This window comes from Galeopterus variegatus, unplaced genomic scaffold (genome assembly GCF_000696425.1).
Source record: "Galeopterus variegatus unplaced genomic scaffold, G_variegatus-3.0.2 Scaffold201, whole genome shotgun sequence".
NCBI lineage: Eukaryota > Metazoa > Chordata > Mammalia > Dermoptera > Cynocephalidae > Galeopterus > Galeopterus variegatus.
In genome coordinates this window covers 180,595-205,754 of record NW_007726312.1, presented here as the reverse complement: position 1 = coordinate 205,754, position 25,160 = coordinate 180,595, and the positions used below count along the sequence as shown (strand labels likewise).

General features: G+C 41.3%; 1 protein-coding gene across 2 annotated transcripts in view; it reads right to left on the bottom strand.

The window, feature by feature from the left end:
• SMG6 (SMG6 nonsense mediated mRNA decay factor) overlaps nt 1–25,160 on the bottom strand; it is a 227,294-nt gene that overhangs the window by 152,596 nt on the left and 49,538 nt on the right. The window contains exons 9-10 of one of the 2 annotated variants that reach the window (XM_008565649.1): nt 20,437–20,498; nt 13,403–13,548 (exon numbers count right to left, since the gene is read on the bottom strand). In XM_008565649.1, coding sequence (XP_008563871.1) covers nt 13,403–13,548; nt 20,437–20,498 — 208 coding nt within the window. Of the gene's footprint in view, nt 1–13,402; nt 13,549–13,840; nt 13,894–20,436; nt 20,499–25,160 lie in introns of those variants that run through there. The other variant, XM_008565653.1, reaches the window with a different exon arrangement.

Here is a 25,160-nt window from a genome sequence, read left to right as displayed (position 1 = left end):
AGGTAAATGGATAAATTGTGGTACATCTGGATAATGGAATATTATTCAGTGTTAAAAAGAAATGTGCTATCAAGTCACAAAGACACAGAGGAACCTTAAATGCATATTACTAAGTGAAAGATATCAACCTAAAAAGGATACATACTGTATGATCTCAACTATATCACTTTCTGAAAGATGGTAAAACTATAGAGACAGTAAAAAGATCAGTGGTTGTCAGGGGTTGAAGGAGAGGGAAGGACGAATAGGCAGAGCAGGATTTTTAGGACAGTGAAACTAATCTGTATGATTCTATACTGGTAGATACATGTCATCATACATCTGTTAAAACCCATAGAATGTACAACACCAAGAGTGATGTAAACTATGGACTTTGGATGATGATTTGTCAATATAGGTTCATTGACTGTCACAAATGTACCTCTCTGGTTCCAGATGTTGATAGTGAAGGAGGATGTACGTGTTGGGGGGTGGGGGATGACATAGGAATTTTCTGTACTTTCCGTTCAATCTTGCTGTGAACCTAAAACTGCTCTAAAATATAAAGTCTATTTAAAAAAAAAAAACAAACAAATTTTCTTCTATCATTTATTCAGCAAATATATAAAGGCCTACACTGGCCAAGGACTATAAAAAATTTAAAATGCTCAATGCTCACATGAACGTGGTTGGAGGGCATTCTCAAACACTGCTGATCAGTGTAAGCTGGTACAATTTCTTAAGAGAGTAACCTAGCATCATGTATCAAAAGTGTTGAAAGATTTCAAATCCTGTAACCCAACAACTGAGCTTCTAAAAATATATTCTAATAAAATAATATGAAATGTAGACAAAGGCTTTATTTACAAAGATGTTAATTAGAGCATTATTTTTAATAACAAAAACCTGGGATAAAATGTCCAAAAACAGGATAACGATTAAATGAATGTTAAGATATTCATGTGAGAACATTAGTCAGCTATTACAAGCATTTACAAAAGATTTTATAGCTCTGAATACTTACAGTAAGTGAAAATAGTAGAATCAAACATTTCACATTCAGTACCTTTTCAACTGTGTAGAAAACACTTGAATATTCATACATAATATAGGAAGGAATGTCATTGCCAGGAAGATGGTTTACAGGTGGTTTCCACTTTCTTTCCTATCTTTTTTAGTACTCTCAACAAAACCCAAAATGTTAAATTTTTTAAAAACTTAGTTTACATAAACAGGACAGAGATGCCCAGTAAGGTGAGAGTAACAATATAGTAAATGAGTACAGAAGGAGAAATAAGAGCATTTATGGGCAGGAAGAAAGGACAGAGAGTAAAAGATGAAAGATTTGGGAGACCAGAAAGGACAGAACTTATGTTGTTCTAAAGAAAGTTTGCTTTACACAGCCCTAAAGATATTGACTTCAGGATTAACAGCAAACACCAAAGCACATTTCATGTACTTTTTAATGTCAGGCTGGCCGATTGGTTCAGTTGGTTAGAGCACACTGTTGATAACACCAAGGTTGAGGGTTTGAATTCCCTTATTGGCCAGCTGCCAAAAAAAAAAGGAACGTCAGGATGCAAAACATGCACTTGGAAATTACTTTTTCAGGAAAGTAATTAAACAAAAAACAAGAAAAGACAGCAGGGTTATGAGCAATAACCCAGTTAACAAGTGCTCCTGACCTTGCCATTCAACCTTCATTGCCCAGACTGACTTTCTGACAAAACTATTCTTTGACTTGAACTCGGTTCAACACGTTTACTGAGAACTTACAATGGGCCAGGTACTGCTCTAGATGCTCACACCAGTAGAAAAACAGGTCAAAGATCCCTCTCTGCAGAGAGCTTACTTTCTTGCAGCAGAGTAGTAGAGGAAAAGTAAATAAACATATTTACAACAGGTAACTAAGTTATCTGGTATTTAGAAAGTAAGTGAACAGGATGGGAAGATCAGGAATGCAGGGTGAAAGTAAAGTGCAGCAGTGTTAAAGGAGATGGTTGGGGTAGGCCTCATGGAGGTAATATTAAGCAAAGACTTATAGGAGGTAAGATGTTTACCATGCAGATAGCTGGACACACAACATTCCAAGTAGAAAAAACAGCTAATGCAATGCCTAAAGGTGGTAGAGGCCCCACCTTATCAGAGGACCTGCCAGCAGGCTTGTGTGGCTGAAGCATAGTAAGCAAGCCAGGGGGGAAACAGTAGTGAATACGGTCAAAGAGGCAATGCAGGGGGTGGGAAGAGAGAGCCACACAGAAAGGCTTTGTAAACACTATGGCTCTTACTCTCAGTGAAGTGGGAAGTCAGTGGAGGATTCTGAAGAGAGGAATGACATGATGTGTGTGTGTGTGTGTGTGTGTGTGTGTGTGTGTGTGTGTGTGTGTGCGCGCGCGCGTGTTTGTAAGACTGGGGGAAGGTAGAGAAACAAGAGAGAACACTTAGTTTCAAGACTTTCTGGACTATTTTTCTTTCCATGTTTCTTTTATTTTCCTTTTTAAAAAGAAGTTTTATCCACAAGGGGTATTCAGGCCATGTTCGCAAAGAGGGTTTTTCTTTTCCAGTGAGGAATCTTGAAGAATGTGTCAATGGCCTACAATTGTGTCCTTAGCAGGGATCTCAAAAACAACGATTACCAAATATTTCCCTCTCCTCATTGCCCTGACATGAGTTCTGGGCATCACCCTCTCTCAGGGGAGAGGTGAAAAGAGGTTAAGCAGAATAGACAATGATAACAGGATGACGTCACAGGTGTGCCTCAAAGAAGCCCACGGTGAGGTTACTTCATTACCACTCTACAGTGATTTACTCTACCCTGCCAACACCAGCTGGAAAAGAGATAGAGAAAGCTGACACAGCCTGAAGCCCTGGGCAGGCACTGTAAGATCTTTCTCTCTCCAGTCCCCGTCAGCCCCTCCCCTCTTTCAACCACCGATCCTTGCCTCAGAAGCCAAAGTGTGAACAGCACGTGTCCGGAATTCAGAAACCTGCCCAGCAGTTGGAAATTCCCTACAGCGTGTCAATTGCTGCATCTGCTGTTGGCACTTGGGGCAAGGGATCACATGGGTATTTTCTGAACATAAGCTTCAAGATGGGAGTCATATCTAAAGAGGGGACTAAACAAGCCAGAAAACTCTAATTACAGTAAATACATTCCTAAATGTGACAATCTGCCTTTTGAAAAGGAAACAGACATACAGGCAAACCAAACAGCTCTAAGAACAGCAGTAGTCAAGAACAAAAGCACAGAGCACCCTGACTAATGGAAAGGATTTTATGGGCCAAACAGGGTTCACCAGATATGTAACGTAATGTAGCTGAAACAAGAAAGCACTCTTTTTCTGATCTCTAGCTCACACCCTTTTGGCAATAAATGGCTTCCATCACTTCAGCTGCAGGCTTCCCTTCCCTCCCTTTACCTTTCTTCCCCACCCAATTAGTCCTCTGAGTTGTACACATTGCATACCTCTTGGAAAAACTAAAAAATATGATGCCATCTGCCACTTGCCTGTAAATGGGCAGGAGCTGGAAAAGGAAGAGCAACCTATGCGCCCTTGCCTCCTTGAATTTAAGTGCCCCAATCACAATGCTCACAGGCAGAGCTAAAACAAACAAACAAAAAAGCTTGGGTCTAATGGTAAAAGAAAAAAGAAATCACAGCAGTTCTACTAGAAATATGACAGGCAGATTAGATATCTACATCCACTCTCTGAACAAAACAACTAATTATCCTGAAAGAAGTATTTTAAAAATCTCTTTAAGAAAGCATCAATGAGCTAGTAAAATAAAAAGGAATCCTCTGGTCAGGGATTGAGTAAAGACAGGAAACCAGAGAGGTAAGTGTGGCAATATAGCCAGCTTTTACCCTATGAACATTTGCTACCTGATGAACTTGACCTTTGGTTTCCAAGGCTTCACGAGTACAGTCAACATAAGAGGAAGCCCAAGCTCTATACTATAAAGCTGGGACCCCACAAGGCTACACCCAAGATACACCACTTCAGATTACAGAGTCTCTAAAATAACCATGTTTAATATATTTTAGAGAAATAAAAGACAAGCTCACAAATATGTTTAGGGAACAAGAAACTATAAAGCAAGTCAAAGTAGACTTGATAAAAAACAAAAATATCTTGAAATAAAAATATATAATAATTAAAATTAAAAACTCAATGGGGCATACTTAACAGCAGTTTAGATACAGCTAAGGAAAGGTTCAATGAATTGAAAAACAGAGTTAAGAAAAGAATCAGGAATGTAGCACCAAAAAAAAAGTCAGAAAAATGAAAGAGAAGCTTAAGAGACATTAAAGACAAAGTCAGTCTAACATTTGTCCAGTCACAGAAGGAGAAGAGAAAGCATGGGTAGATGCAGTATTTGAAAAAAGAACACTAGGAATTTTCCAAAATTGATGAAAAAAATCAGCTTATACATACATGAAGCCCAACAAATCCCAAGCAGGAAAAATAAAACATAAATCCAAACCTAGACAAATCACTAAAACTGCAGAACATCAAAGATTTAAAAGTAATGGAAAGTACACATAGAGAAAGTTAGATTACTTTTAAAAGAGAAACAATTAGACTGATAAGCTCACTTTAATCAGCAATAGTGAAAGCCCAAAGACAGTAAAATATCTTAAAGGGACTGAAGAAAAACAACTGTTAACCTAGAATTCTACTACCAATGAATACAGATCTTTTAGGAATAAGGAGAAAATAAAGCCTTTTCCAGACAAATAATAAACTGAGAAAGTGTGCCATCTGAAGAACTTCACTAAATAAATTCTAAAGAAGGTCAGAAATGCAAAAATGAATGTAATAGTAAATATATGGGTGAGTCTAAAACATTTACTGTCAAAATAATAATAAAAACAAACAAAAATAAAAACAACAATAATTTGTCTTATAGAGTTTAAAAGGAAAAAAGAATCAATATACATGACAACAATGGCATATAAACTGGGAAGATAAACTGGGAAGTGAATGAATAGAATTTAAAGTGTTCTGTGGTCCTTTTATTGTTTAGGAAGAGAATGATTAACTTCTGACTTTTGGCAAGGTAAGTATGCATGCTGTAATTAATTCCTAGGGTAACCACTAAAAAAACCCTAGTGTGCATGGGGAGAGGGGGTAAAATGGAAAAAATAATCCATCCAAAAGAAGGTAAGAAAGTAGAAAAAAAAGAACAGGCGGGAGAATGGGAAAGCACTTGGAGAAAATATATGCAAAACATATATCTGATCAGGGGCTTATATCCAGATTATATAAAGAAATCTTAATAATAAAGACAAACATCTTTTTAAAAAAATGGGCAAGAGATTTAAACAGACACCAAAGAAGATATAAAAATGGCAAATAAGCACAGGAAAAGTCACTCATCCTACATCATTAGGGAAACACAAATTAAAAGTGAATGACATAGCACTGCCCATCTACTAGAATAGCTAAAATAAGAAAAGACTGACAATACCAAACTTTAGCAAGGATGAAAAGAAAGTGCTCACACTGCTGGAGGGAATGTAAAATGGTCCAACCACTTTGGAAAACAGTTTAGCAGTTTCTTATAAAGTTAAACATACCATATGACTGAGCAAATCCACTCCTAGGTATTTACAGAAGAGAAATGAAAACATGTCCACAAAAAGTATATAGATATTCATGGCAGCTTTATTCATAATAGCCCCAAACTAGAAATAACCCAAATGTTCATCAACAGGTAACTAAATAAACAAAACTGCAGTATATCCATGTCTCAGTAATACAAAGGAATGAAATCAATACATGTAACAACTTGAATAAATCTCAGAAACATTATGCTGAGGAAAAGAAACCAGATAAGAAAAAAAGAGTACACACTATGTAATTCCACTTATATGAAATTCTAGAAAAGAAAATCTAACATATGGTGACAGAAAGATCAGTGGTTGCCTGGAGCCAGGGGTAGGGGTGGAGATCAATTGGGATGGAAACAAAGAATTTTGGTGGACGACAGAAATGCTCTGTATCTTGATTGTGATGATTAGTTACTTGGGCATATAAATTAAACAAACTGAAATACATGCTTAAAATGGATGTATTTTATCATATATAAACTTTTACCTTAATAAAATTAATTTTAAAAAATAGGATAGTATATAAAATCAAAATATACCAATAATTACAATAACTGTTAATGAACTCATAATAACCCCAAAGAGAAAACAACCCAAATGGCCATCAACAGAAAAATGAATAAAGTAACAAATGAATAAAATGTAGTTATTATAGCAATGAAAATGAATGAACTATGATATCACACATCAACATGGACAGAAATCACAAACATTACTGAAAAAAAATAAGCCAGAGAGAAAAGAATATAAATGGTATGATTAGCATTCTTCCACTTAATATGCAGGCTAAACAAAACTATGCTTTATTTAGAGAAAGACATGTACTTAGATGATAACACTATAAAGAAAAGGGAATGAACTGCACAGGTCAGGATGACAGTCAACTGTGTTGGGGGAAGCAGACAGGAAGCTACAGCTACAACGAGGATGAAGCACACAGGGAGCATCTGACACACTGACGATGTTCTAATTCTTAACCTGGGTGGTGGTGGTTCCACGTTTACTTCCTTTATCCTTCTTTCTAATATTTTATACTCTCATACTCTTTTCTGTATGAATGATACATCCACTTTCCTCTCAAGCCAAAAAAAGAAGCACAGTCTCTTCTAAGAATCGCATATGAGAGCTGGCTGGTAAGCTCAGTCGGGCGGAGTGTAGCCTTGGAACACCAAGGTCACAGATTCGAATCCCAATACTGGCCAGCCACCAAAAAACCCACAAAAGCCAAAGTAAGAATGGCATGTGAAAAGCCTCTTTTCTTTTTTCTTTTTTTTTTTTTTTTGTCCTTTTTGTCTTTTCTCGTGTCCGGCAATGGATCGCAACCCTCAGTGTCGCGCCCGTCCCGGACCGGGACCGGCAACGGGATCGCAACCCTCGGCGCTGCGCCCACACCTCGCTCAGCCAGTGAGCGGGAACCGGTCTGTATGTGGGATCCGAACCCTCGGCGGGAGCGCCACCGCGTTCCCAAGCGGCGCACTGTAGCAGTGCGCCACCGGGCCGGCCCAAAAAGCCTCTTTTCTAAAAGCAGAGGGATACTAGAAATGATGGTGAAAATAAAAAAACAATGATTCTAAATAAGTCCCCCAAACCCCTTTTTAAAGAGACACTGCATATCCGAAACCAAGAAAAAGACTGAATGTTTCTTTGACCAATTGGTTGTGAACAATAATTTCCACTGTTAGACAGATTCCCCTCCACCTATGACAACAGTAAATAAGGACCCCAAACAGCCCTGATTTGCCCAAATCATAGCCTTCTGTCAACTTATTAACTGTGACCCCACCTGAGTCTCAAGACGTTGGAAGAATTCCGACTCTTCCCAGCTCTCTCACCTCTACTTCTCTTCCTTTTCTATTCTCAGATCACATTCATGGATCACTTTCCTCACCAAGAATAGCAGACTGCTCAGATTAGGGGGAAATTTTCCAAAGAAGCTTTTATATCTTCTGATATAGAAGGGAGGATACTTCGGACCTGGTATAATTCTCTAGCTGTGCAACCTTGCTTAAGTTACTTAACCTTTCTGATATGTTTCTCCTCATCTATGAAACAGTACACAATATCTGCCAAGCCTGTGTCAGAGGGCTGACAGAAGAATCAAATGAAAACATGTGTAGTAACTATAAAGTATCATTGTGTATTAAAAAAGTTGTTGCTATTGTCATTACTGGTGACACCCTCTGAAAACTACAATTTCCCCAGACCAACATTTACGCAGTTGATTAGGGTCCAAAGTGGAACTTGTCCCCCCTCTTCCCCCACCAAGAGAACACACCAGCTTTCCCTGCATATTCAATACACAGTCCGTACCTGGCCTCAGTACTCAGTACCCCACCCCCTCCACCCCCTGCCAAGCTGTATATTTAGAATTTTACTCCTCAGGAAAATCTTAAGAAGAGCTCAGAAAAGGTAGCCGTAAGACCCGCTGCCAAAATTCCTCCAAATAATGTTTCTCCTTCAGAATAAGTCCATCCTGGGAAAAAAAAAAAAAAAAAAAAAATCAAATTGAGAAGCTATAAAATGGCAACAGAAATGAAATATATAGCTCACATGAACCACTGGGCAAAGATAGAATATTGCACTTGTGCACTGCACACCAAAGCAGTCATGGACACCAAACCACATTGTTGTTATCTTGGGACAAAAACAAAGACCATTTCTTCAACCGATATAAGAGGGTTAATTTTATTGATATGACTGAATTTTCTCATTTCTTTAGCTTTTTTTAACTGCTTCTCCTTCCCCAGCTTAAAGTAATAGATTCATTCTGAAAACAAGGACCCTGGAAAGATAGGTAGGTCCCTCGACACACTCACTTCTTTAACTTTTTCTTCTCTTCCAGGGAACTATGTATGGCTAGATCCATAGGCAGAGACTGCAGAGTGAAGAAGTCTGCACTAAGCAGCCTGTTGATAGTTATATCTCCTCCACAGGGACTGAGTACAAAGCTTAAGGATACATCCTCCTCTGGCCTGCCTTCCAAAGCCTAACCTATTCTGACCTCTGGATCTTTTCCTCATAATAGTTGTTGGCCACACTGGCGCTCTCTTTGTTAATTTATTCTAAACTGAGGCATCCCGAAACTGACAGTCAGGTAGCATTGATTACCTGTAGAAATCTACCCACAGATCCTTGCAGAGAAAAAGCCCAAGGGCTTCTACCACCAGAGAGACAGAAGGAAGAAAGAAAGGGACAGTTTACACAGCTAAACTCAAGTCTAACCCCTTATGAAAGGTGGATTTCCTGTACAACTGTTCTGACAAGCAGAGGATTAGGCACTTCATACATTCTGCTTGGGTAAGAGACTCAGACAGAAGTGAATTGTCACAGGGATGCAAATTGCTTTTCTGAAGGTCTCTAAGGTTGTTGTATGCTGGAAGACAAAAGAAATTTTTGTTGTGAACTGAACTTCTCAACTTGAGTGAACTCCCACACACAACAATGAAATGAAGCATCCCACACTTATGGGTTAAAGCTCTATCAGTCCTGTTTTGACAGCTGTAGCTCTATCCCTCTGGAGACCCACATGCGGCACTCTCTCTACCTCTTGTAACACAGGATTACTAACACCACAGAAGCAAGCATAAATGATAATGAAAGGAATGCCAGTCTAGCTCTACCTCAATCTCAGACCCCAAATGTTCCCTAAGAGCAGGCAATACCAACAACACATGCAAGAGGTGTCTCTCGGGTGCCCTCTTGCTGCCACCAGGGCTTTTCTGCAAGGCTGAAATGAATGTATACTCTATGAAATGGTAGAGGAGGAAAAAGGGGGGGACAGGGCACAGAAAAGGGAAGTTATTTCAGTGGTGGCCAATGAGTAACATCCAATGATTTATAGGAAGTATAATCCAATAATAGAGTAAAATAAAACAGTGTGTGTTTGAGATGATTTTGATTCCATGAATTATAAAACACAGTTTTTAAAAGAAGAGAACAAGAAGGGGAGGGAGAAGGTGGGAGGGGAAGGCCAGATCGGAGCAAATTGGGCACAGATGGGGGATGGACTGGGGTTTCAGTGATGCCCTAACACAAATGTTGCTTCAATTATTTCTCTTCAAGAAATCAGAGTTTTATTTCCTTAAGTTACAGAATATTTAAAAAATTAAAATTCTTGGAGTGCTTGTGGTTTAGATCAACACTTCGCCCTCCAGTATCACGCCAGCCAATCAGATGGCTACTGAAGTGTTAAATACTGAGGCACATGGAAAGGCCCTCTCTCCCTTCAAGCTTCAGAGATTACCAATTATGACGTCACTTTTGCAAGTACCTATCACACCACCAGTTTTGAACATGGGCCAGGTAAGGAACACACTGCTCAATGAAAGCTGGCTTTCCCAGAACTGTGGACTTCCTCATCTTCCAGCATTCAACAAATACTGAGTGCCTAATAAATACCAGGTATTATGCCAGGGCCCCTAGACATCCCTTGTCCCATCCCTCAAATTCATCTGTTCCCAACCACCTCAGTGTACAGTATTAGGATTCTAGGTTCTCTGCAGTCCTACTGAAGTAGGATTTTGCGTAGGGCCCTTATAAGAGGAGGAGATAAAGGTATCCCCACCAATAACCCTAAATTCATGAGTTTTAAGATCAGTACTGAGACCTGTAAGTTTAGTTGGTTAAATGATATGGCATAACTCAACTTATCTGACCCTATGGGAAGGGGGGCAAATCTGAACTCACAACTTCTGCCTCCACGAGCAGGGTTGGCTCCAGGGAAAACCATAACCTAGGAAAAAGGGAAAGATGCCATTCTCTCCTCTAAGCTTTCTCCTCCATTTTGCTTTCTGCAGTGTCCAAAGCTTTTGTATAGCTGTATGTCCATGTAAAAAAGTAATCATACTAAAATGTTAGTAACAATATGATTTCCATCCCTGGACTACTGATATTATAAAAAGAGGATAGTTATACAAGGGTAACACTGAACACAAAAAAATGAATGATTCATGACAGCAGTAGAGGTATCAACAAAACACATACTTTTTAAGTTAAGGGCTTCCCTGTTGCTCTCCAAATCATACTCCTTAGGTACCACTTCTATGGGGAAGACTCAGGCACAGATTGAGAGAATATGGACTGCTTCGTGGGCCACAAGATCACTTCTGTTTCAGGTTGGAATGCTCCTTTTCCACAGAGTCCAGAAACTGACATATGCAAACACCCACCCAGAAGGACATGTCCAAGAAGGAACAGAAAGAAAAATGATGGCCCAGATGTTCCGTAACTTGCAGTGATTGCCAAATCACCATAGACCCCAAGCACTTGGAAGGCCCTTGCTTCCTGGTTTCAGACAGACAGGGACCTGTGGCTGGGTGGTGACTCTGACAGCATGCAGACTGGCTTAGAGAGAAACATTAAAAAGGGCACTGGCTGATGGGACTTGGGGACTGAACATGCAGGGCTGATTTATCACTTCCTTACTCATAAAAATGTGATTCAAACTGCCACTGATTAGTGAAGGATTTAAATCTTTACCCTCTTCCCAACCCCCTTCCCTCTCCACCCCCGACACAGATGCTGCTACTCAGCCACAACACCCCCTTCTTGCCACTGTCCGTGCAATCACAGCACAGGGGCCCAGAGAAGATGACTCATGTGCTGGGAAATGGAAAAGTGCATCTTCCCACCAACCAGCCCTGCTGAGTGCTCTGCTCACCCCTCTCCCAATGGCAGCCCACACAGTAGGGTCTGGACGGCCGCCTCAGCTGCACACCGGGTATTTGGCAGCACATCCACAGAGCTCTCTGTCCTAGCTGAGTGTTATATCCTGTGGCCCAGGCTGTTTTTCCTTGAAACACTCTCAGAGTCTCTGACCACCTCAGCTCATATGCCTCTTCACTCCAGCTGCCTCATGAAGGTGAGAGCAGGATGAAGCCAGTAATGAAGGGTAAGGTCTCAGGTAGAGGCTTTTACATGTCTTTCCTGGTTAGAGGGTCCTCATTATGACCAAGCATAGCAAAGAGTCCTAGAAAAAGTACCTTGGCCTCAAATGGGGGGACCAACTATTTCCTTCTTTCTCTGTACTCACCATCTCACCTTTGTTTCACCCATTATTTTCTTAACCTTTAGTTGACAACAGGTACAAGAAAAAGTCGCACTGGTGGCCTATGAAAAGGCCAATGTAGTCCTTTTCCTGAAGCAGAAGTTGCTGAAAACAGAAGCTTCCCAGGCAAGAGCTGCAGGTCCTTAACATTCACACCTACAGAGGCCACAGGTCATTTGATGCTGCAACAATACCTTGGCAGAGGCCGTAGCTCTGGGACAGGTGGCTCACTGAACTCTGTGGGTTGTTTCTAATGGGAGGTAGGAAAATGAATAGGAGGGTACCTCAAGAGGCCCCATTTCCAGAGTGCAGCAAGCTTCCTACTTGGTAGCAGAATCTCCCTCCCCTTAGGACTGCACAGCCTCACCAGGGCAACACTTTACAGAGTTTACTTCCTTTTCCTGGAAATCAGCACTGCTCCTGAGGACTTCATGCTTCCTCAGGGCTGTTTAACAAACAGCCATCTTGGGAATCACTAGCCAAGTTAAAAAAAGGCACCTAAGCCTCTGCATTTTGCCTTTTGCTGGGAATTCTCAATACTGTAGCAGGCAGCACTGAGAGGAGAAAATCCTCTAGGATTCAGAGGTGACTGAAAACCCAGGCAGACTAGCAGAGGACCTTGCAGAGTCCCAGGAGGAGCCACATTTCAAGGGAAAGTGTGGCATACTCACTCATCAGGGAAGAAATTCTCCTACCACTGCAAGCTGAAGCATAACCCCCGAATACATATGGGAAGGGGAATAAATCAACTTCAGGGAGAGAGAAAGCACTGAGAAAAGGTGCAATAAGAGAACCAGTGACACTCTGTCCAGAAACACAAGATCTATTTTACAATGGAGTCTCCATGGGGCAACTCCCATTTCCTGGCATTTCAGATAGTAACCTTCTAGCCTTGAGACCAAACACTCTTTGTCAATGCTCTGAAATGATTCCTTGGCAGCACAATCCAAATCTCCCTTGCAAATACACAAAATAATGTCACCCCATGCTACATATTTCCATCAACTCAAACCACATCATCCTTACCTAAGTGGGGAAGAGGGAAGGGAAAGACTCATGGTAACATCCCTCGACTGGGACCTGGTCATCAGAACATTTAAAAATCCTGCCAATCAGTTCTTCCCCTCTTTAGCCAATCAACCCCCCCCCCCACCCCCTGCCAAAAAACACCAAAGAGTGTTCAGAAAAGCATTTCAGAATGCACACCAGGATACTGGCCAAATTCTGGGCCTGGTGGTTTTTGTACTTCCAGATTTGAGTCACCAAAGCTCATCAATTCTCTGTTCTTACTCCCTGGCAAGCTCCCACAAGGGATATCCCATAGGGAACTAGACTTTTCCATATTGAACAAACAGGGTACATGAGTCCAGAAACAGCTATTCCCAATCCCTGCCAAGCGTATGGTCTCTGCAATGAAACATTTCAGCAATGCCTCTCCCTTGGGAGAGGCTCTGGGTATGCAGCCTCCAAGAGGCCCTGCTGCTGCCTTTAGCATGGCCAGATGTGTAACAGCATCTCTGGGTTTGCAAACTAAGCTCTATACTCATGATTCCCTCCTTCCATCCCACCCAAGCACTAGAAAGTCATATAGAGTCATACAGATTTCAGATAGTAAACTAAAGATCTGAGAGGCAACAGGAGGGTGTGCGGGCGTGTGTGTGTGTGTGTGCGTGCGTGTGTGTGTAGCAGGAGTAGTGGTATGGTAGCATAGGAAAGAAGCTAGATTAATCTCTGTCTAGATGAAGAAAACAGACGTTCCTTACCTTTCAACTGAGAGTTGTGTACAGCAAACATGTTGATGGTCATAAGCTGCAGCATGCGGGTACTTCCAATAGGAGAGGGGCTATGATGCAGCAACACCTGGAACTCCTTGAGGACCTTCTCAGCCACTGCAGGGAATGTCTCCATCCTACAGATACAGTGAGCACATCAGTGAGAAACATCCCTGAGAGCACTTCTGTGTACACGTACACACACACACACACACTCTCTCTCTCTCTCTCTCTCTCTTTCTCTCTCTCTCCCCCCCCCCACTTATGAATGAGGATATGCGAGTATTTCTTTCTGTGCCTGGCTTATTGCACTTAACATAATTTTGTATAAGTTCATCTGTGTTTCTGTGAATGGCAGAATTTCATTCTTTTTTATGGTGGACCCCCTCAGAAAACAGACAACTCATGCCTAGGACATTTCTTTGCTACCTGCACAAACCTTCCTGGTATCCTGCGATCTTGAACAATTCGAGAGATAAGAGTAAAGTATTCAGAGTTTGGATATGATAACAACTTAATTCTTGGATAAATCACTATGAGTTATTATATTTTGGTAGCTATTTCCTAACCCCTGGCAATAACTGGATTCAAACTGATATCAAAGTTTCTCTCTGAAACAATCAGCTTTTCTAAGAGTGAATAAATTTCCTTTAAGCTCTAAAACTTACACATTCCCTAAACTCTTTGGTATGAAATTGTATTCTATAAAGAGTTACATAAATCTAAAAATTCTTTACTCAAGGATTTTCTTCAGGAACCCATATGTAGTTCTGCTGTTGTCTTCTTAAGTATTATCACACTAATTGTTCACTAACGATCCCAAATTTCCCCTTGAAGAATCCCTAGACCTAGGGCCCCAATGATCTGTTTCAGTCTTTCCTGTGTTGCTGTCCTCCTCCCTCTCAAAAGCCTCTGCTCATCAGGGTCTGTATGTTTTCAGGCCAGTGGAAATATAATGCCCTGGCCAACTGCCACTTCTAATACAGGAAGAGCCTGTAATGTAGGGAGGCAGAAATCCAGCCAGTGACCTAGGGCTCCTAAGGAGAGGTCATTCAAACCACTGCTTGCCAAATGTGGCCACTGGATCCCAAACAGTGGTGCATGCCTGGAGCTCCTTTGGCAAAAGGAACAGACCGCAGCTGAAGTCCTCAGAAATAAGAAGCAAATTCAAACGTGGTGCTAGAGAGAGAAACCAGGCACATGGGCCTTAGGGCCATGGTGCATAATTCGTGGTCGGTAAGGTATCTTTTATCCACCATCACCCCTCTCCCCAAACAAACAAACTGCTTGTGGTACACTGTAGAGTGGTATGGGGAACAACTCTAGACTGGATTAATAAATAGCTTCTGGAAAGCCACAGGGAAGGGAATCCTTGTCAAAAGATACAAAACAGTTTCAAGTCCTCAAGAAAGGTGCTTCCAATTTCACCTAAATCTTGGCCCTTTCCCCATTGAGTAGTATCCTCCCCGGATGAGAAAACTCCAGAGCTTTCTGGAATCGTGTCAATCTTCATTCCTTGCCCTTGGATGGCAGCTCCTATTACTGACCCTCTGGTGCCCAGAAGTCATGCCACAGCTATGGGTCAATTACAGTTTACATTCCAGTTCCCTTCTCTGCTGAGCTGTCCTCATTTTCATTGGCACAAAACATGCCATGCATTTGCTTTTTTTCCCCCCACATGCCATTTCATGTGCCCACTCCCCCAAAACAAAGTAAAACTTTTTTTTCCCTCTGAAAAGTTTTGGAGCCGTTAAAACTCTTGGTAGATTTGGAATGGCAGAGAGTGATATGTTTGGGGCTGGATTGGATCCATTTTTCCCCATGGGCTATAACAAAGGTTTCATTTTAAATCCTGACACTGTGCAGCACTCTTTCTGGTCAGAGGTGGGGAGGGGGGCTAGCACTTCTCTTTGCAAGAATAGCAGAGTTCACTCTGCTTGAAAAGCAGCCACACTGGGCAAGTTTCAGAGCCATGTGTCTCCGTGTTGAAAGGCAGTAGAGAGCCAGCACAGAACGACAGGACAAAAGTGTCACGTGGGACAGTCTTGCTTCGAAGCTGTGTCTGAGGAAGCCTCTTCCTTGGGGTGGGAACTGAAACAGATCTATTAACACTTTCTGGGTCAGAATGGTGTCTCGAGCAAGCACCAGGTCAAATGTCCACATTTTCTTTCTCAAAAAAGTTAAAAAAAATCTTACTTTCACCTTTCAACCAGTTAAACATGATTAAAACAAAAGGAAAACAAAGAAAAAGCAAATGCATAAGAATCTACATTAGAGTAACTTCAAACGTGAGATATGAGGGAAGATGGATCTACTCAGACAAAATCAGCTTTGTTAAGCAATACCTAGGGAAGCACAGATAAAAGACTCCTCAGGGCTCAATAACAAAGTTTCTGGTTCCCAGTTTTATAATCAAAATACTGTCTGATTTTGGCCTCAAACTACCTGTAAGTAGTTTTATGTCTTTCTCTTTAAGAAATAATCTTTGTTCTTCCCATATTACACACAGAAAATTATATTAAAACTGAGAGGATAGTATACAGTTTATGTTTTTTTAAAAAAAACCCACAAAATAAAATTATGTGTTTTTATGCATACATATGTGAGTATGTAAACGCAGTAAAAAGGTCTGGAAGAATACATAACCTGATGTTTAGTGTTATCTCTTTGGAAGGCACAGGGGTTGGGAAAAAGTTGAAAGAAATTTCAGCCTTATCTGTAATGATAAATTTTTATAAGGATTTTTGGATATTTTGTAATAATCATAAAATTTTAGTCAAGACAAAGAAGAAACTGCAGGAGCAGTAGCAATAAAGGAGAAAAAGGAAGCTCAGAGAAAGCATAAAAAGATGGTCATTTATAAGAGCAGGAAAAAAAAACAACCTAAAATGCCCAACAATAGGAGATGATGAAGATGGTATATCCATACAAATGAATACTTTTTTTTTTTGGGTGGCTGGCTGTAAGAGGATCTGAATCCTTGACCTTGGTATTATAATACCATGCTCTAACCAACTTAGCTAACCAGTGAGCTGAATACTATTTTTCTAAGCTGTATTACATTTCCTAATCACATGGGGGGAGAGTTTAACATATATTAAATGAAAATAGTTTCAAAGCAATTTAATATGATCCCTTTTTATACATATTTATAAAAAATAAATAAGTGTGTGTGACAGATAAGGAAAAAGACTGAAAAAATATAAATCAAACGTTAACAGTGGATAGTTATCACTGGGTAATTTTTAACTTCTTTTTTGCTGAGTTTTCTAAATATTTTACAACGAGCACTGAATAGTAAGAAAAAAGATATTCCCTACAATGAATACTTCTTACTTTTATATTTTAAAATATTCATTAATTTAAAAAATAAATCAAGACACAAACATTATATTTTTAAAACTTCGAGGTCCAAAATAAATATTATTAGTCTTTGAATTCCAAGAGACCTTGAAGCTGTGCAAATAGCACAACTAGGCGAGCAAGTAAAAACTGAAGTGGTAACTTTAATCAAAGCAATAATGGGAAGCAAAATTATTCTATTTGTTACAAATCGAGAGTCTATAGGCTGCCAGCTTCCCATCTTCTCTGGATGGAGTCCAAGTGCAGACATACCGCACCCCTGATTGCTCTTCCTGAGTCTGAGAGGACTCTGTCCCTATCCTTTAAAGCCCCAGAAGATACAATCATTTCCAGGACATGCGTTTCACTGATTTAAGTGGCTGCCATGTGACGTGATATCCAGAGACACTTTGCCTCATTTGAATGGTGGTTTCAAGAAACCAATCTTTCAGACAACACCAGGACCTAGCCCCAGGGGTGACTCAGACAGCGACTAACGGGGCAGGACCCAACCCCTCAGATACTGAGGAACACAGGTGGGCTAGACAACATTCTCTGAAGAAAAGAATCAGGATTCCTAACTTTTCTCAAGTTTTTAAAACTGAGCAAGATAGGAGCAACCAGGAGCAAACAAACAAAACCAAAAACCAAGCCACGTGACAGCGTAGAAAAGAGAGAAAATCTCATAGTACTATAGAACATAAGGACTGGGATGGACTTTGGAGATCATTCATTTAAACCACCAGTGAGGAGGCCAGCCCGTGGCTCACTCGGTAGAGTGCGGTGCTGATAACACCAAGGCCACGGGTTCGGATCCTATATAGGGATGGCCGGTTTGCTCACTGGCTGAGCGTGGTGCTAACAACACCAAGCCAAGGGTTGAGATCCCCTTACCGGTCATCTTTAAAAATAAATAAAAAATAAAAAATAAACCACCAATGAGGAAACTGAAGCCCACAGAAGCTTTGACTACTCTCGAGGTCTTGTAACTAGTAACAGGTAAAAAAACAAGCTCTTTTTGGAACTTGATTTCATCTAAAGCTCTGAAGCTCTTGTCAGCTGAGAGTGAGAAGACTTGTCTTACACATAGTAGGCATTCAAGTATATACCAACATAAGGGGGAAAACCAGGCACAGAAGACCAAGACTGGGAGAGGAGCGCTGGGGCTTTCCTCAAAAGGCAGGCAGGACAGCAATGTGGCTTCAGCTGCTCCCCATTACAATCTCCTCACTCTTAATTTGTTCTCAACGCCTCCCACATTTCACATCTTCTTAGTAATTAGGCGACAGTCCATGATGTTGTGTGTAGCTTGGGCTCATTGCTTTTCTAGTCTTACAGACTTCTACACTTTTTTTTCACCAATAGAAACGTTATTGTTGTTTCTGCCTTCCAGAATAAATATGGGGCTCAGTTCTCTGTTACCTCCAGGTCAGAGGAACAGTCATCGAGTAGCTCAAAAGCCTAGAATAGACCTTCATTTTCCTCACTGAAATAAATATTTTCTTAAGTTTAATTTTTCCTCCTAGATTTCATTTTCCAGGTTTCTAATCATTATTGTAGTTCTTTTCCAAACTTCTTCCAAAATATCTGTATCTAAATATGAGAGATTTAAAAGAGGGGAAAATAAAAATCTAAACTAATGTTTAACTTGATAAAAATATATCCTAAATATTCCCACATTCTGGACCAAGATTTATAACTTTTTTAGTCCCAAAAGTCTCTAACAGACAGAATACCACCTAGAGCACTGGTTCTCAACAAGAGGTAATTTTTCCCCCCAGGGAACATTTGGCAATGTCTGGAGACGTTTTTAACCATCACAACTTGGGGAGGAGGTGTGCTACTGGTACATAGTAGAAAGAAGCCAGAGAAGCTGCTAAACATCCTGTAATATACAGGACAGCCCCTATGACAAAGAATTATCTGGCTCAAAGTGTCAGTGTCAATAGTACTGAGGTTGAGAAATCCTGACTTAGAACAACATGGTACAGGAAAATTCAAAGAACAAACACAGGAAAAGGAAAAAAGGAGAGAAAATATTGAGTGAAAAAGTAGTGAGAGAGAAAAATGAAAAAAATGAGAGCTTCAATAAGGAGCAAGAGTACCATCAACTGTTGTTTTAAGTGCAGCACAATAGTAGTTCCTGCTGTGATGTGTTATTTTATAAGATGATTCTGATAACACCTTATCCACCCTGTAACTGCAGCTTTACACCACTCACTAGTGATTGGTTTGGGTCTACTATAAGCTACTAGAATACTAGATCCTTCTCTACAATCATTCTCAATCCACCCATTTCTTATAATGATTCACTTATGGATACAATATATATTACCTGAGCACTTATTACATGCCAGGTACCAAGTTCAGCATTAGGCAAAAACTCCTACCAGAGATGAGCTTACATTGGCATGGGGAATGGCAGGGGGCAGGGGCAGGGGAGATGGGAACTAATGATGTATCTGGTTTATTTTTCCTAAGTGAATTACTTTGCACCTATTTCTACTGATACAGATTCATCTATTAGCACTTCTACAATTTTCCCAAGTCATCTGAAAATCAAAATTACCCTTGTAATGGCCATCACTGTCACTCTTGCCCAGGTTGATGCCAAATGAATACATAATAAGCACACTTTCTAGTTCACCTTCCATGGAGCAGTAGTTCTTCAAGAAGGACAAAGCCTTTCGGCTTCTCAAAAAAGTTAAGTACAAAAGTATATGGAAACTGACATAGCTCCTACTCCCACTAAGGAAACCTTCTAAAGTATTATAGGTAAACTTACAAGGTTATGACAGAAAGTAAAAGAGAAACATTGACAATAACTGGGAGATTTATAATCCAAAACAAATCACCTCAAAGGGTAGCTCACAATAAAATCTCCAACTCAGAAAATATTAAAATCCAGAAGAAGACTTCCCTGGGAGCACTGCTACCTATCCCTCTGTCCACTCTCCTGTACCCTGGGAGACCCAATGTGCTCAGCATACACCTGCTCTGGTGTACAGCATTAAGTCAGGCTTCAGGATTGCTAGTTTTCACAGTGAGGAAGAACTCTGATCCACCAAAGCAATACTCAAAACTTGATCTCTTTCCAGGAATTTAAGGGTGAAGTAATAGGGTTTTGCATACACTACCTTCCCTAGATTTATGTGTAACTCCACAGTGCATGGTGAAACCACAGAATGGTCTTGGTGTTTACTGAGATCAGCAATATGGTGCAGGAACTGAGCACAGAAGGAAGGGGTATGGGCCAGAAGAACATGAAGGAAAGAAAATGTGACTCTCGCCTTTGAGGGAAAGTTAGTGAACAGTAATTCTTCCCAAGAAGGACCCCTGGCAGCTGCACCATGCATTTAGCATGTCTGCCTTGAGGAGCTCACTTCTGGCTAAGCCAGAAGGAAGAGGAAAGAAAAACGAGAGGGACTAGGGGTGAGGGGTGGGGAAAGACTGTGTTTAAAGAGGGGTTGTAGTAAAGGAGACACACAGAGATGGAGAGTAATGTTTCCCAAATTTCATGAGCACAGTAGGAGAGAAAGTGAAGGGAAGAGAAGAGAAGGTGGAGGCCTCTAAGAATTCACACCCTGTGCCCTCGGTTATAAACACAGTCTAGTTGCTAACAATATTAAATTCCAAAATGACTTGTAATGTAGGAAAATAAAATAAACATCCTGCACACTTACCCAATCCGGGTAAACAGCTTCCCATGGGCATGGAGAAAACTGAGGATGAACCTTTTGTTCAGCTGCATGGGAAAAAGGGAGAGGAGAAAACAATTAAACTTTCCCCAGTTTCCTGTTACTGAACAGAGTCCCCAGTGACACAACAACCTGGCCAGGGTCTAGGGGGTGGGCACTAGGGATGGGAACCAAATAGACATGCCCAAACTCTCACACAGACCCAGGGCACATGCCCAACAGCTGCTGCTCAACAGAGCCAAGATGATGGCAGGCTCAGTGAGGGAACAGCACCCTCTGCTGGCAGTGGCGCCTGTGTGTAGGAAATTAAGCAGTGAACCCAAACTAAGCAGGATATAAAGGAAGATGCCTGCAGCTCTGAGATCTAGGAACCACTCTGGCACCGTAATGACGAAAATGAAAATCTCACAGGACCAGGGAAAAGAGTGATTTCGGAGAAGTCCCTGATCTTATTTATGAGCTATTTTTCTACATATCCAGAAAAGGACTCTTCTTCGATAACCAAGTGGTAAGGTGATGTACCACTCATCAAATTGTACTTCACCAGCTTTTAAAATTGGAGCTCGGGCCGACCCCGTGGCGCACTCGGGAGAGTGCGGCGCAGGGAGTGCAGCGGTGCTCCCGCCGCGGGTTCGGATCCTATATTGGGATGGCCGGTGCGCTCACTGGCTGAGCGCGGTGTGGCTGATCAAAAAATAAATAAATAAATAAAATAAAATTGGAGCTCAAGTTTTAGGTCTGCAGCTGAAAATTCAAGTGTATACAGGGGCCAGGCATGAAGTAGGCCGGTATGGACAGTAGCAATTTATGGCTATTCCACTCCAGTTCTAGCCAAATGCTCTATGTGGGTCCAAGCTGGAAAATGAAATCTGAGTTTTTTGGTGAAATCCTCCGGCTTTTAATTGTTGGCTACTAATGAAAAAAAAAAATAAACATTAAGCAAGTCAAAAAATACACATTTGCCAGCCACATCTGGCTACCAGTTTACAATCTCGGTTCAAGGTTCCAGAAAATCTATTTCCATCAGAACTAAGAGATCCCGCTGAGAAAATCAAGGGAGGTGTGGAGGTAAGGATTCAAGTCAGAGCCAAAGAAAGAGGAGAAAATCGATCAAACTTTGTTATCATCTTCCCTGGTCTCCTAGAAGCAATATACTCAGGGACCCGGCAGCCAGCCAGCCAGCCAGGAAGAGGGTCAAGAATCTTGATCTCAGGAGGGTGGTTAGGGCAAGGAGAAGTTCAGCACCCCTGGATAGTTTGCCCAATAGGAAAAACTTCTGGTTTATCCTTTTACAAAACAGAACATCAGTCAAACCATGGCAGTTCCATTACTGCATATAAAAGCTAGATGCGGGAAAAGGGTACATTCTCACTTCACCAATGACTTCAACATCAAACTCCACATAGAAGATTCACTCTATTTTTGCCTTAAATGGATGACATTTAATTAGCTGTACTAGATCAAACACTGATTTATGTAGTTAAAAAGCTCAGGATACTTCATTGAAGATAACCTGCCTCAGTTCTGGTCGAGATGACAGAATAGACGGTCCCAAGTGTCACTGTCGCCCACAAATCAACCAATTTACAACTATAAAAATGTAATATCAGTCAAACTGGGGCCGCTGGAGCTCAGGGGAAGAGGAGGAGAGACCTACGGAGTTCATGAAGGCGGGAGAAACCACAATGAGAGAAAGAAAAAACTGCTCTCAGCGTTTCGGGCTACGGCCATTTTAAGGCTGCAACTGCTGAGCACATGGAGCAGGAGCTGGCAGAAGCCGCAGCTGTGCCCTTCAGATGGAGTTACTTGGAGGCGGCAGTAGAGAAGAGGGCCTTGGTAGCTCCCAGGACAGCAAGACCACTAAGAGGGTTCCTGTGGACCCACGCAGGAGCGAGGAGCCAGAACAGCTGAAAAAGGGGAGCCATTCAGAGGCTGGTGAGTCATCGCAAGGGACCAGCACAGGGCCTGCCCCATAGGAAGCGTTTGGAGCATGGGTGATGGGGGAGGACAGGCCCACTGGGAGAACACTGGGACACAGCAAGGACAGCTGATCCACCCCCCCAATCAGTGCAGGACCACTCAGAGGAGACTGGTAGGGAATGCAGAGTTGTATGAGGTGCAGTTTGCTGAAAAAACTCTGGCCCAGATCAGAGTTTCTACACAACCCAGGTACACCAAGTTTCTGGAGAGCTGGAAGTACCTATAAGGTCAACCATTAAACCCTGAGCTGCACAAAAAGCCTTCCCTAGGGAGACAACAGCAAAGCAGCAATTTAACTCAACCACAGAGCTCAAGCACTCGTTCCCACAGGAAGTTCCTCCATTTTAGAAGTAAGCAAAGGACAAAAAATTAGTTCCGGCCCAGGCAGACCATCAGCGTCTTGGGGCCCGCTAGGGGACATGAGGCATGGAGTGGGGAACGACTCCCGCCCACAACCACTCACACCACCAGCACTTCAGGGTCCCGCTTGGGGGCCTGGCCCAGGGCATGGAGCCGGAGACTGACCCCCCTCTCACAAGCAGGCACACAGCGCCAGTGCCTCAGGGCCCACCTGGGGATCCTAGGCATGAAGAAGGGGACTGGACCCCCCCTCCTGCAACCAGGCACATCGCACCAGTGCCTTCGCGTCTGCCCAGGGACCCCAGGCATGGAGCTGGGGACCAGACACTCCCCACAACCAGGCACACCACCAGCACCAAGGAGTATGCCAAAAACATCACCTCCATGTGGGTGGCCCACCACAGCCACCACAATAACCATGACTGCCGCGAAAGCGGCTAGATGCCACAACCTCCGTGCAGATGGTCTGCCAGCCACTGGAGTGCACTGACACAAAGACAGTCACCAGTAGAGATAAAGACGAGGAGGTCTCTCTCCACAAAGCCCATTTCAGAGTGACAGAAGAAGCATCTGCTGTGTGATAATATTGGGAGACCTGATCACACCTCTCAGCATTGGACATATCATCTAGGCAACAAATCAACAGAGTAACCATTATTCTTTCAGAAGGAGAGAAGAAATCTAGGGTAATTAGAGGGGGATGGAGAGAGATTGGACAAGGGGCATAAAGAATAATTAGGATTTGTAACAATATATATGCTAGTAATATTGATCTGATCAACATATCTCAATGTTGTATCCCCAAAATATGTATAATCAATTTTGATTCAATAAAAATTTTTTAAGAAAAAGAAAGAAAGAAAGAAAGAAAGAAAGAAAGAAAGAAAGAAAGAAAGAAAGAAAGAAAGAAAGAAAGAAAGAAAGAAAGAAAGAAAGAAAGAAAGAGAAAGAAAGAAAGAAAGAAAGAAAGAAAATAACCTGTCATTATAGCCAGGTTAGTCAGGGCCAGGGACACTGGGTTCCATCAATAGAAGGGAAAGGTAAAGAGTAGCTGCAAAATAAATTACCAAAGGTTATACCAATGTTAGCAGCAAAACCTAGGCTACAATGCAAGTATCTAGATCTATTAGAAGACGAACATGATGAGGAACAGGGACTGACCCAAACAGATTGTGTTTAAGTTCCACCTCTGCCACTTACCTACTACAGGATCTCAGGTAAATGATCTGACCTCCCTAAATCTGTTTTTCTTTCTACGCAATGGAGATAACACAATACCTATATGATAACAGTTTGTTGCAATGATTAAATGAGATAAGGCCTGTAAAGCATGCTTGACCTGTTGTAAACACTCAATTGTTAGCTTAACATTCTCTCCTAATGGATGATAAAGCAAGCAGTCAAATGCTAACAACTGGAGAATCTGGGAGAAGGATATGCAAGAGTTCTTTATATTATTCTTACAACTTTTCTATAGGTATGAAATTATTTCAAATAAAAAGGTAAAAATATAAATTATCTCTATATTCCTATTTTAATTCAGTTATCCCTCTTCCCACAGCTGTCAAATCATAAACTGGTTAACTCAGTCATAATCAGGAAGAATACTTTATAAATTGGTTGTATTTATGTGTAAAAGGTAGAGAAGGGTATAATTATACACGAAGTGTACTTAAAGGAACAGAATGATACTAACCCACCTCATTCAAGCCTAAGACCATCCCCCAAGTCCCAAAACAACTCAGAAATTTAAGCAACTTTAAACCAGTAAATTGCAGAATAGAACTTGAACCTAGGTCTTCTGATTCTGAACATGGTTTTCCTTCTCTTATCCTGCATCTATCTCAGAAGAGAACTAGGGAGCTGATTCTATGAAGAGCTGATGAGGAAATAAGCAACTAAAAAGCAATTCAAGTTTTGCTTTTAAGTTTTCCTTACTGATTACATAGGAAACATGCTGTTTGAATCACAATGCCTCCTGGAGTAAAATGAGAGCTCCAAGAGGTTTTGGAACATTGTGCTTCTATCTATACTTCCCAAAGATCCTTCCCTTAGAGTACAGATGAAGCCCATCTAGTTACCTAAATGCATACTTGCCACTATGATATTTTAACTGTATCTAGTAAAAAGTGGATCTCAATGAATTTTTTTCAACTAATAGGAGTAAAGGGAATCTTAGGGAACTTTTTCAAACTATGCAAACATTCTCCTTGACCTTCCTTAATGAAAACCACTACTTTATTTTTAGTCTTCAAGTATCTGTCACCCTAAACATAGTTTCTCTTTGTTGCCACCAATAACATTTCAATTAGAAAAGGAGCTAAAAATGTTGGTGCATCCTAGCCTTAAGGCATGCTAAATGGAGGGAA